The sequence below is a fragment of the Mytilus edulis genome, chromosome 8 (assembly GCF_963676685.1).
Source record: "Mytilus edulis chromosome 8, xbMytEdul2.2, whole genome shotgun sequence".
Classification (NCBI taxonomy): domain Eukaryota; kingdom Metazoa; phylum Mollusca; class Bivalvia; order Mytilida; family Mytilidae; genus Mytilus; species Mytilus edulis.
The window spans coordinates 6,011,104-6,025,038 of NC_092351.1; the positions used below are offsets into that span (position 1 = coordinate 6,011,104).

At 32.0% G+C, this 13,935-nt stretch overlaps 1 protein-coding gene across 1 annotated transcript; it reads left to right on the forward strand.

The window, feature by feature from the left end:
- Nucleotides 1–1,060: 1,060 nt before the first annotated feature.
- Nucleotides 1,061–8,161, forward strand: LOC139484661 (uncharacterized). The gene is made up of 6 exons (XM_071268513.1): nucleotides 1,061–2,906; nucleotides 3,933–4,106; nucleotides 4,305–4,390; nucleotides 4,976–5,067; nucleotides 6,323–6,432; nucleotides 7,081–8,161. The coding sequence occupies exons 1-6, from the start codon at nucleotides 2,598–2,600 to the stop codon at nucleotides 7,393–7,395; spliced, it is 1,086 nt and encodes a 361-aa protein (XP_071124614.1). The 5' UTR covers nucleotides 1,061–2,597; the 3' UTR covers nucleotides 7,396–8,161.
- Nucleotides 8,162–13,935: the final 5,774 nt, after the last annotated feature.

The following is a 13,935-nucleotide window of genomic DNA, read 5'->3' on the forward strand; positions in this document are numbered from 1 at the left end:
AAAACACTTTGACTGAAATAGGTTGAAGTTGCGCCTTATTGTAAACAGTTATTTGGCAAACACATCATATCATTTACTGTCACAGTTTCTGTGGCATAACGATAACAAGCAAAATTCAAAATTTAGAACTTACCTTGACCTTTGACCTTGATCTCAATTTCAAGGTCATAGGTCAGTGAACTCAAAACGGAAGACTGGAGGTCAATCACTTGTATGCATAATATTTGCTTCTTATGACTTCCCCGTTCTATTTTAATTGGACTTAGGTCCGGTAACTTTGGCCTTAAAATAATTATCAATTTTCATTATTGCTTATAATTGAATAAAATTGAGAATGGAAATGGTTAATGTGTCAAAGAGACAACAACCCGACCATAGAGCAGACAACAGCAGAAGGTCACCAACAGGTCTTTAATGCAGCGAGAAATTCTCGCACCCGGAGGCGATAGTCGTTTCCTATAGCTAAGACATTCGTGTTTAAAGTAATTTTGTAGCATATCGATATAGATATAGGAAGATGTGGTGTGAGTGCCAATGAGACAACTCTCCATACAAATAACAATTTAAAAAGTAAACCATTATAGGTTAAAGTACGTAGTTGTATATAGCTAAACCAAATGAAAAGTATACATTATAAAGACATAAAGACAAGCATAGTTATCAGGGGTCAATTTTTTGCTTGTGTCCTTTTATCTTTCTGTCCATCTGTCCCATTTTGGGTATAAAGCTGTTCCGGGTAACTTATCCTACAGTTTGAATGCTAGGAAGTTATCACTTTGCTGGCTGTTGATATACATAATATTGGAGGTGTCTTTGCGGTCAGGACTTTAATTTAAATAATATTTCTTATGTGTGGGACACAGTTGACCTTTGTCATTTTTTGTGTATAAACTTGCATAAGATTGATTATTGGTTGCTTAACATCCTGTTGCAAATGTTTCATGCATGTTCAGAACGAGAACAAGTTAACTATAAATTCTATAGGAAGGTCTTGTAATAGATAAAATTGAGAATAGAAATAGGGAATGTGTCAAAGAGACAACAACCCGACCATGGAACAGACAACAGCAGAAGGTCACCTATAGGTCTGCAATGCAGCGAGAAACTCCCGCACAGTGGCGGATCCAGAACTTTTCATAAAGGGAGGGGGGCGCTGACTGACCTAAAAAAGGGGGGGCTCCAGCCATGCTTCAGTGATTTCCCTTATAATCAACCAAATTTTCCCCCATGAAAGGGGAGCCCGGGCCCCCTGACTCCCCCTCTTGATCCGTCTATGGCGCACCCGGAGGCGTCCTTCAAATGTTTATATATAGCTAATATAAGACACTTAAGTTGATTAACCATTCCAGACCCTTTTGTTTTCCACATAATTAATTACCAATCATATTGTCATAATATTGTTTGTTGTAAAATGATGCCCTTTATATGTTCTTGGTTAGATTAATAAAATTCTTATCTTATCTTATTACCATAATTGATAAGTTCCAGTTCGAAAAGTTCAAACAAGAAAGATTTTGAAAGCATAGAAAACTGTGCATATTATAATCAGCATGACTTTTTCAGATTACAATACCAATACTAAAAATTCAGGCTAAAATAAGGCTTGCACATAGTTATATACTTTAATTCAGTCACGGACCTGTGATATCGCGGATGTGTTCTATTGTATACAATAAAAACAAAATGAAGTTAACGATCCCTTTAATTTCGTAATGGTAAACTTTGTAACACTTGTGTTTAGGGAGCAACCATTTAACTTCAAAGGGAGGGGAGATGGGTTTTTTTGTCTGAGTCGGATTCCCCCCCCCCCCCTTTTACGCTATCAATATTTTTTTTCAATTTTTTTTTACATCTGCTTGACCAGAATATTTTTTTAGGAAAAAACTCGGTTCCTTAAATAGTTTATTATTTTTTTTTAACATCTGTTACAATTTTTATTGTAAAATGAAAAACATTTTGATTCTTTTCAACTTGATTATTGTACATAATATAATCAAATGAATAAAGGGAGATGATTACGCACTTTTGAATATGCGACCTTAATTTACTGAAAGATAGAAAAAGGAAAATAATCATCAAATATCAAATGTATATGAATGATAAAAACATGTATCATAATAAATCAGTCTCTTTTTTAACCGTCAAATATCTATACATGATGATATTGAAAGATTTCTTGAACTGGTAATTGAACAATATTGTTCATGCAATGTATACAAATACTTTGATCTGTAAATGAGTAGCACAATGTTAATTTTGAAGTTCCTTTCTGAACCATTATCACAATTGTTGCAAATAATTATTTTCTCCGTCCCATTCACTAACTATTGTATGACTAACTAGAAAGGAGGAGTGCTTTTGTTAATATGTCAAACACGGAAGCTTTGATCCCTTATACACATAGAGATGAAGAACTTTGATGTCATCGAAGATCAATGTAAATTGCATAGGATAAATCTGTTTTCTGGTCATGTGACATGCAGTTGTAACAACTGCAAGTTGGCTATAAAGATCAGAAGCTATACACATATTCATTTATATCAAAATTTACTCTCTAAACACGAACTCCGAATTCTAAGATTTGCACATACCTCAAAATGTCAACTTTCAACTCTTTGATGTCTTCTGATGAGGATCCGGATATTGGGGACAGCAGCATGCATTTGTTTCTTGAGTCATCACAGACTTCAGAAGTCCCTGAGCAAGGAAGAAGCCCTAGTCCAGCACAGATATGGAGGCCACATATTGAGAGTCCAGTTATAGCAAATAGCCCAGTCACAGTTTCGTCAGGTGCTTGTGGAGGGCCACAAGATACTCCTCGGTCGTATACCCGACAAACCAGTACCCCTTTACTGGGTAGAGTGCAACAAGAAAACACTACACGTATATCCAGCTCGTGTATTAAGGTACTTTACTTTATAACTTATGAACATGTGTGTACCCAATTGAAGTATTAAATTGACATACTTCCACGATATATAATGACGATTGGGAATTGATAGGCATGAATGAGGCGATATTATAATTTTATCATTTTGTGGCGTGGTCATTTCCATTTTAGATTTGATAAGGATACTTTTATCAGTTTAATGATATTTCATTTTGATTGATGTGACAGCTTTTACGGTTCCTTGAATGCTTTGATTAAGGTGGTACCTAATACTACAGGGAGATAACTCTGAAATTCAGTTAAACGTTTTAATCACTTTGTATTGTTAAGGAAATATTAGGCTTCTTAGTCAAACTGCTATATAACCAATGAAAATTTTCTTATAAAGTGGTTGATTCAAATTTTTGTCAAAGGGTCAAAGTAAACATTTTGTCAAAATTCTATGAAAATTAAACGAGCCAAATTAATATTAATATTAGTCAAGGTGTTGGGTACCACCTGAAGATTAAAAAAATGTATTATCTTAAGTGCTAGTATAAACGCCAATATATATATACATAAAGGTCTTTCGCAAATAAGAAACTAAGCTGGAGAAAATCTATTTCTTTTATTTGAAAGCATTACACGTTCGATTTTAAATATAACCCTTTCATATATTATATTTAACAAGGTTATGTCGCACATTTAATCTATAAGTTTAAAAAAAAAAAAGAATTATACATAAACAGTTTGTTTGCCCTGTCTGAAATAAAGCGAAGTGCATATTGTCATATGAATTATCTCTTCTTGTACGAAATTGAAATTGTCAGTATTTCAAACAAAACTAAAAAAACGCAATTTATACTTAAGTTTTGTAGGCGATATATAGGGTTGTGTACATGGTTATTTTTAAGATATCATGCTATTCTTTTTTTCGATAACTTTCAATCATCATAATTATGTTCAAGTCTTATCCACGATGCAATACTATAAATTGACACATGCTTGGTGAATTAATAATACCAATGATAGTTTAAATATATCAACATATTTGTATTTTCAGACACTTGAGAAGTTATTTGACAATCAGAGGACATTTTTACAAGAACAGTTTGTCAAACAAAATGCCCTTGTTGGAGAATGCCTTTCAATGTTAAAAACTTTGGAAAAAAGACCAGAAAATGGAAAGCAGCTGAATAAAAGTAAAAATGAGATTCACGTGCCTGCATATATAAAGGTATTTCATTTCTTACAGTTGTTTCATTTAATGTCACTTGGAATAAACTAGTAGCCTTAACCAATCAAATATTCAGTTATCAATATACATGTATGCATACAGTGTAATCAATTAACATACTTAACTGTTTTCATTTTTTTTTTCGATACATTACTCATCATTCGAAATATAATAGTGTTTACTTTAAACTTTTTACAGCAATCTGTACGTGACGGATACAAACATAACCAGACAACAAATGGGTTAAAGTGGACCACAAAAACTGCAGCCGGTACAGTACTAAAGTGAGTATAACATGTATCTTATAACAACAATCGAATACCTAGTCCGAGATGACTTTGACATCTGAAGATCTTTTAAGAACTTGTTTGTGCAGTGGGACGAAAGAGCACACTCCTTATAGAAAACAGAGAAATTGCTGGCTTAGACTTGACGCGGCACATTTATTAAAAATTTAAAAAATCATATACCATCCGATTCCTCATTCAATGATGTTGATACCGATTGTTTATGGTCGTTCTATTGCGTCCAAGTCGCTGTACCTATATGTTGCCAAACCAAACAAAAGTATAGCAATGTCCGGATGGATGTTATTTTTTCTTTCTTTATTTTTTTTAAATATTTTGTTATCAAATTAAAACGTTTCTGCCTTTTATGAACTGTATAGCCCGCCTTTTAATTAAGTGTCCCCTGTGTGCAACGTAAATGCACCTATAGTGACAATTCTTTTTTTTAATATAAAGGACAAGGAAGACTAGTCCACATTTTTTCTTTCTGTTACAAGTATGTTTAAAGTTATAATAAACGAACTATATGAGTTTAGCTTCAAAATAAGGAAATTGATGATGAACATATTCTTATATTCATAGATGCAATTCTGAAGAAAATAAAGCAATGACAGAGGCGATTTTGATTTATGTGAAGGGTCAGCATCAAACTGTTGAAGAGGGTGTGATCAGGTGTAAGTACATCTATAGCTGCAGCACTTATACTTATAATATTTTGTAACAGTCGTTAGACGATCAAAATTACCTATCCAATGCGTTTTATCACTTATTTTCTTAAACTTATGATTGTATGGTGGATTGGGAATTACGAATTTTCGAACGACCCCCCCCCCCCCCTTTTTTCCAAAAAAAAATCCAACCAAACACCAAAACAAACAAAATAACAAAAACAAACAAAAACAATATCAAATAAACGCGCTTAGTAAAAAGTAAAAAGAATGATTCGATCATCCCCAAATTCCTCCATGAATATCAAATGACCGTCAATTTATGACAGTATCCGATTTCTTTCTTTACCCTAATTGATTAATTGTCATTACTACATCGCTTTTTTTAATTCTGAGATGTGGCACGTGACCGTCATTTGGTTAAAAAAAAAAGGTCCGTTTCAAACTTGAAGTAAGATTTTGCCTCAGATTCGGCTAGCTCTGTCTTGAAGGCATCACTTTGATGTCGAGATGGTAAACAGCAATAGAAGCGCAGTTCCTTTCCTTTTTTTCAGTTTATGTACTCACTTTTTAATCAGTATATGCATGTTCGAATATCATTGAGAATTTTTCCAAAGCTGTCGTTGAAAGCGTTTGTTTGCGTCTTAACTTTAAAAAAAAAACTTCTATTATTCTTCTAAAGGTTTGCAGTGTTTTTTTACGAAACAATTGTACACACCATATATATGTATATAAATTATATCTGATATAATTTTATTGGTGGTTATATCTACATATTTTAGAATTAAAATCAAAATGTATCTTCATATAAAAAAGAAGATGTGGTATTGCAAATGAGACAACTTTCCACTAGAGACAAAAATGACACAGAAATTAACAACTATAGGTTACCGTACGGACTTCAACAATGAGCAAGGCCCATACCGCATAATCAGCTATAAAAGGCCCCGAAATGACAATGTATAACAATTCAAACGAGAAAACTAACAGCCTAATTTATGTACAGAAAATGAACAAAAAACAAATATGTAACATATACACAAACGAAAACCAATGAATCACTGGCTCCTGAAATGTTGGCGGGATCCCAACCCTCCTCAGTTTGTGTATCAATGAGTAACATGTATGGACCTATCATTCAAACTGTACAGGTTTTCGAGGCGTTATTCTGGTTTTTTTTTTTGTTATTTCATTTAGGCTTTGGCAGTGAAGTATTAATTTTAGGTTTGATATTTTCACATAGTTTTTTCTTTTTCTGCAGGTGGGATTGAAACGTATTTCAATTCTGTTAAACAGAAGGAGATAATGGAGTTAACAGGGAAAAAGGAAGAACATAATAGAAAAATGGTTCTCTATGGCCGAAAACACAGGGTATGTGCTGAATTAACACTTGAGACAGTTTTAGTCATCTGGATTAGGAATAAACATCGGTGATAATTATTCTTAAGTTAGGAATTTCAATAAGATTGATTAAAGACACATTGAAACTTATATAACAGTAAGGAGATGTTTGATGCTTTTGATGAGTTCAAATGAATTAAACGTAATCAATTTGTTGTAGGCAGTTTGATTAAGAGATTTGAAGGTTCATGTAACTTTTCCGTATATTATGGTTAATTCATGGTTTTCATCTGTATATATTTTTTTGTAAATGAGAAAATTACCATTTTAACAAATCGCTTATTCAGAGACGGGTCCGGATTTTTCGGAATAAAAGGAGAACGCCTTTTTTAAAATCTGTTAAAGAGGGCGGACCCATTTTACCCTAAAATCCCACTGTTTTTTTTAATCCGAGTTAAGGGACCCCCATGATACGCCTATGCTATATACGAAAACAACTGTACAAGGTACCAATACTTAATTATTCGTTATTTATAGCGATTTCAATTTCGTTTGTTGATAGTAATGCAAGGGAAATAATCCAAATTATACATCATGTGGTATTTATTTAAATTTTTATTTCACCATCTTCTGAGTTTAACATTTAAGGTATACTGTACATATGTGTCTTTTTTTCAGAAACTTATCAACCGAAGAAGAACCCTAAAAGAAAGAAAAATTGATCCAAAGGAGGAGGAAAGGTTCATGAAAGCATTGGAGATTGAAACCATGTCCTCAGAAGATTCCGATTCTGAGGACGATTCTATCTTCGTTACACGTCCTCTGTCGTGGGTGTCGACAGAGTTTAAACAGCTGATACAGCGTTTGGATAGAAAATACGATCGTACGTTAAACGCTCAGGGGAAGAGATTAAAATCCAAAAGAACAGTCGGGGAGCCATCAGATAGACCGTGTCCAAAAAAGCCCAAGGGACTGGAGTGGATGTTTGGCTAAGGTGATATGGAGTTTTGACCATCAGTCATTTCAGATACATGTACATGTACTAATAAACATTTTGGCATACATATATGGTCTTGTTTAACTTATTACGACGAATTAATTTGAACTTATGTTGCCGTCTCGTTTTATTTTGTTAAATTGTGTTTATATTCAGTTTCAGCTAAACATGTAAAGAACCACGGGTCATTCTCCTTTAACTTAAAACCATTTGATATGCTTGGTGGGATAGGGAAGCGGCGTATTGACACGCACGCGCCGCACACAAACATATTTTCACTTTTGTACAGAATTGTTTATTTTTGTAAACTTTTGTTCGCTTATTTTTTCAATAATGTACATGTTTATTTTCATATGAAATGTAGCATGTGTTTGTCATTGATTATGATTTGTTATTCATTTGTTTTTTCTTATTATTTTTGTCCATTAAAACTATTAATCAATTCACAAAATTCTTTACATTTATTTTTGTGGTTTTTATAAATAGATTTGCTTATCCTGGATGCCCCTTCTCACGAGGAACAGGGTATGGCGAATAATGAACATATATGTACATGTCATCAATACGCTGACTTCACGAAAAAAAGAAATCCTAAATTTAATGTAAAAAATGAATATAGAAGTATATAGAACACGTTTTCAGTTTGTCTAGATTTTTATTTATCAAAATAAGGTTTGATCAGAATGTGATGCCGAATATGTAACACTTCTTCAAACATGTAGCTATTTGAATGTGCATAATAAAGAATATGACCACATAAAATGTATTTACTTTATTATTTATACTTGTAAATAACTTGTTTCCCGGGGCTTCTTGTGTAAATAAGAAAAATATAATTTCAGAGTTTTATATTGCAAAATGTACTTCTTGAGTATCGGGAATATGTTATAGGTGTGCTGCTCGATTTTTGTGTTTATTGTTGCAATTTCGTGATTCTAATTGTTTGGTGTGAAAATATTCTCAGGGCAGTCTTTTCTAAGATTCATAGTCCAGAGTCTTCTGATTACTGATTGATCGAATTACCTTTTGCTGAGTCAAAGTGCCGGTGTCCTTTTTAACGTTTTTTAGCGTTTAGAATATTAGAAGCAAAATGCAGTTCTTTTTTTTCTTTTTACCTCATTACGGAACAAAAAACGATAAATGACATAAAGGCATGTAGCAAGTCAAGATACACCTGAAGCTTGAAACTTTTACAGCCATATGGTACAGCAAATTTGTGCATAAGGTTATGGCCTAAGTCCCACTTAACCATCTTTATAAAAATACAAACACTCTTGTTAATTGTGAATCTTGTAGATTTGTAAATCATCAAACTATCAACATATTTGCACACACCCTTTCCCCTTTTTAATGCTTATAACAATCGAAAAAAAACCAAAAACGAACAAACAAACAAAAAAAGGAAGAAAGAAGTTACTTAGAACATTTGGAACAGTTTATTGCGGGTAATAAATTGATATTAAATATTAAATTTAATGGCAATTACATATGAATAATTTTCAAATTTACGAAAATTTAACAATATTTAATTTAGTATATAAAAAGTTTATTTTAATTATTGCATTTGTAAACTTTAAATTTAATTCACAGTAAATGGTTTAAATCAGAAAAATAAAGACATTTGTTCTGCTTTAAATTTCTAATTTTATTAAATTTACTTAAATTTTCCCTAATTTAAATTTCTCATTTAAATAGGTTTACTGTAATTTAAAAGAAAATAAATTTTAGATTTATACAACTTTAAAAGTATATGTAAATTGGGTTTATTCTTAAAAGTTTATTGGTTATATTAAACTTAAAGTAAATACGGTGTAAATAAGATATTTTCAAATGGATTATACTAATGATAAATTTTGAAATTTTAAATATATATTAGCTTTTATATGGATATAATTTTCTAATAAATGCATCATTTCATGCAGTGATGGTTGTGGAGAAATACTGATTTGAAATACATAAGGGGAGAAAACTCCTATTAGGGTTAACCAAAACACTTTGACTGAAATAGGTTGAAGTTGCGCCGTATTGTAAACAGTTATTTGGCAAACACATCATATCATTTTCTGTCACAGTTTCTGTGGTATAACGATAACAAGCAAAATTCAAAATTTAGAACATGACCTTGACCTTTGACCTTGACCTCAATTTCCTTCAAATGGACCAAGGATTTCATATCAAAAGACTGTAGGCCTCTACGACTTATAACGTTTGAATTTATCCAACAAATCGCCTATCTTAAATTTTCAAAGGGAAATAACTCCCATAAGATGTCTTCCGATCAGTCAAGTCAAAATACACCAAATCCTTCTCAAGAGTAGACAAACAATTTGGTGAAAACAGTTTGCTAAAATCTTTTACGGTTTTAGAGATATAGCGATAACAAGAAAAAAAGGACGCGGGGAGGTAACTCCTATAAGAATAAGTGCTCGGTCCCACAGGGTGAGTTTTGAAACCCCCATTACTGTACAACATCATTGGCCAAAAAATCCATTCGATATGTTGTAAGACAAAAAAGCGTCTCAGACGGCAGAAGAAAAAAAAAAATAATCAGAAGAAAAACAAAAGGTCTTTCCACGAAAAGTGGAAAGACCTAATAATAATAATAAACAGAAGAAATACAGTAAGGTCTTTCCCTTTAGAAAAAGGAAAGAACTTAATTATCATTTAGACCGAGAGGGTAAACTGTCTGTAATTTTTTAATCCAATTTAATTCAATTATTTTCCGTGATCATACAAACTTTGAATTCGATTCACCAGGCTGCTTATTTACTACTTCTAAAGGTTGAACTGCTAAATATTTAAAAGGATGGTTGTGCTTCTCAAGGTGTTGGTAAATGATACTTTTGAATTTATTTGGTCTTTTAAAACGATACAGATGTTCTTGAGTGCGTTTAGATAAATATCGTCCAGTTTCTCCTACGTACTGAAAACCACACCCCGGTTTGTTTCATGTGAGTAAATAAATAATACTGTTTGTTTTTCAAGTTATATCAGTTTCAAAATTTAAAGAAAATGTGCTACCATTAAACGTGGACCTTACCGTATTGTTGGTGGAAAGACGGGGACATGTAAGTCATTTTTTGGCATGACACTTATCGATAGAAGGGTAACCACGATTTTTATTGTTAAAAATGTTAGCGATGGTAGTATTTTTAGATAACCGATTTTGAAGATTGAGACGTATAGATACCCTTTGAACAAGTTTAGTATTATGTTGTTTAACCATAAATGACAGAACTGAATATGGTCCTAATTCATGTCTTTTTTGTTTTTTGTTATAAAAATCTTCAATTTTTTCGGTTCTCATACATCCTCGGTTGTCAAATATTGAGCTGTGAGCGTTCCTGATAAACGGTAAACCAAGAAATGCGCTTCAGACGAATAAAATTAAAAACGTATTGTTTTCATTTTGTCATTTTTTTAAGTATAGGAAACATGTGATTTGTCTAAGGCCTAGTCCCTGTGCTCTGCGATTGCTACTATGTCATTTGATTATAAAGTAGTTATATAAAAAGAAAATAAGAGTTCAAGGGGACGTAACCATTTAGTCCTCAGGTCATTTTCAAGGGAAAGAATGATAATTATACAGTATATGAGTTTGCCCATACGAAACTATATATTGTTTCATGATAACTACACCAAGCAGAAAAGTAATTACCGGTTGTAAATTTTACAATGTAAGTCAACATAAATCTGTAATAGATAAACACATTTAGAAAAGTGATGAAAGGGAGACAAATCGTGACCTCCACAAAATGAAGTAGTAATGAGTTGTTTGTATTTCATTCAAAATATCGGAAGTTTGTGAGATTCGAAACGAACGATCTATCTCGTAGCTAGTACTTCAGTACTTACATAGCTACTTTTGCATAGGTACTATTTCTGTACTTAAAATCTGTAGTACTGGCAATTTACTTTTAATATTTAGTACTATTTCTTTACTTTAGAATTATTGTAATATTTAGGTACTTGTATTTTCCAGTACTTGCAATTGATTTGTACTTAAAATATTGGTACAAAAATAATACCAACAATGACCACAGTATTCCATGTTTGAAAATCATAACCTTATGAGATTTGAAAAAGTCGACAAACTTTCAAAATGCTGAAAATGTAACCGTGCAACCAAAAATCTGTAGTACTTAAATTTCAAGTACAAGTCAGGTACTGTAAAATACAGGTACCTAAATATTACAATAATTTTAAAGTAACAAAATAGTACTGAATATTAAAAGTAGTTTTCAAGTACTACAGATTTTTGGTACAGAAATAGTACCTATGCAAAAGTAGCTGTGTATATGATTTAATTGCAAGTTTTTTTTTACTTTATGTTTTCTTGTGAACTGTTTTGTTTGTTGTTTTATTTTATGTTGACATATATATATCAAAATGAAAATGAAATAAACACTTACAAATTGTGCAGGTGGGTTCGAACAATTATCTGGATTTGTCTAAAATTGCCTCCATCAGGATTCTACACACAAAAAAAAATATTGAAAAGAATGACAAGAAATTTAACATGTCAGAATTTATATGACTTATATCTATAGGGACCTAACAATCATAACCAAATATTACCTCAGATTTGGTTTAGGGAGTTGGAAACTTAGTTTTTTTTATACATGTAACTTCTTAAACTTAAAAACATAAACATAAAATAAGCAATGCATGTTATACATTATAACATTAACAAAGCACTAGCTACTAAAACATTAATACCGTAGGTACCAGTCCACCACCAGCAGAAAGGAGATAATATGTCAATCGTACAAAGTCGTCTTGAAAAAAAGTGTCAATATTAAACAGGAACGATAAATATCTGTTATCAATACCTTGGTTATATTAGCATCGATGAGACAAGTTGATCTGTCACGATGGGGGCACGTGTATACCAGCTGGATGTCCTGGCATAATGAAGATAAATAGTACATAATTTGTAGAAAAATGATTGAAACAAACGGATACCTAGATTAAACTAGTATGACGAGGACACGTTGGTATTTTGGTTATTCTGGTATAACGGACAGAAGTAGATGCATGGCTTTCAGAGTATAGATACAAAAAAATGACAACAGGTCATCACCAGTACAGTTACAAGGTAAGTAATGTCAGGAGTCACCTTTAAGCAGACTTTTATAGGTTGTTTATGTATTGTGCTATCTCGTCACATTCCGAGATGTTCTTTGATGTTACATCACTGTCCCAGATAAGGGGGGTGTGAGCGCTCACAAGCTTGTTTTACCCCACCACAGTTTTTGGAAGCCTGTAATAAATCAGGAACCTGCAGTTCGGTGGTTGTCATTGTTTCATGTGTGTCATATTTTGATTACGTAATTTTTTTGTTTTGTTATATAATGATGTCGTTAGTTTTCTCAATTGAATTGTTTCATATGTTTCATACCGAAGTATTTTATACAGACAACTATACGGTATGGGATTTTCTCATTGCTGACGGCCATGCAATATTATTGCTTACATCTATTTCAGTTGATTTTTTGTCGGTAGTTGGCTCATTGGTTACCATACAACTCTTTTTTCGTCAATTCTTTTTTCTATTCAATAGATCCATGAGTAGCTTCTAGGGTAAGTGAAAAATGCATATACCTAGAGGATAGATAAATTAAAAGTATTTATTTGTAGAGCTGTTAAGATAATGGATTTACCATTTAAAGCTTTAAGTAAGCTATCATGTATTGTTTAATTTCAATATAATTTTAATAATTTTAATTTAAATAAATCAACAAAATTAATTGGAAACAAATATTCCCATGTTTTAAATATTGAGTTTTTGGTAAAATATAGTAATTTAGTACAAGATAATCATTAAACTTGGATTTATATATATATATATATAAATTATTCAGTAACATTTAATTGCACCACAATATTAAACTATGCTCTCACAAAAATGACATACTTGTAGATATCTACCAGCACTAATGTAACCAAGGCATGGATTAACACAAAATAACTAGATATCGTTACAGAAAGGATATTTGTTAAGATGGTAAAAACAGCATGTGTGTTGCTGCTTGTGTTTCTTGTTGGTCACATACAACGTGGGTCACTTGCAGGTAAGATAAGAATAGGATTTCGTCTATGTATTTTATAATTCACGCCAATTTGATACTCGTTGACATCTTTTTTTCAGTGGTAAAATTTCAAAAACTTTTTATGGCAAGCCTTTCTCGTCAAAACTATATTTAAACCCTTTTTTCGAAATAAAAAATACACACTGAGATTTAATAACCTAAAATAACAAACTGAGATTTAACAACATAAAATAACACACTATGATTATAAACGTATATACTGAAATTTAAAAAAAATGGAAAAACGCACACTGAGAATTTAAAATTACACACTGAGATTTTGAAAAGACAAACTGAGATGAAATAAATGTGACAAGACACACTGAGAATTGTTAATTACACATTGATATTAATATGACATTATCAGTAAATATTCATAACATGAATAATTCAGGAGATTGATATCTTGGTCTCCCGAACTCTTCTCAATATAATGAAATGCGG

Coding starts and splice junctions, on each gene's coding strand:
- LOC139484661 (XM_071268513.1), top strand. CDS start 2,598: ATGTCAACTTTCAACTCTTTGATGTCTTCTGATGAGGATCCGGATATT. Junction 5,068..6,322: donor TGAAGAGGGTGTGATCAGGT/GTAAGTACATCT, acceptor CTTTTTCTGCAG/GTGGGATTGAAACGTATTTC. Junction 6,433..7,080: donor TCTATGGCCGAAAACACAGG/GTATGTGCTGAA, acceptor TCTTTTTTTCAG/AAACTTATCAACCGAAGAAG.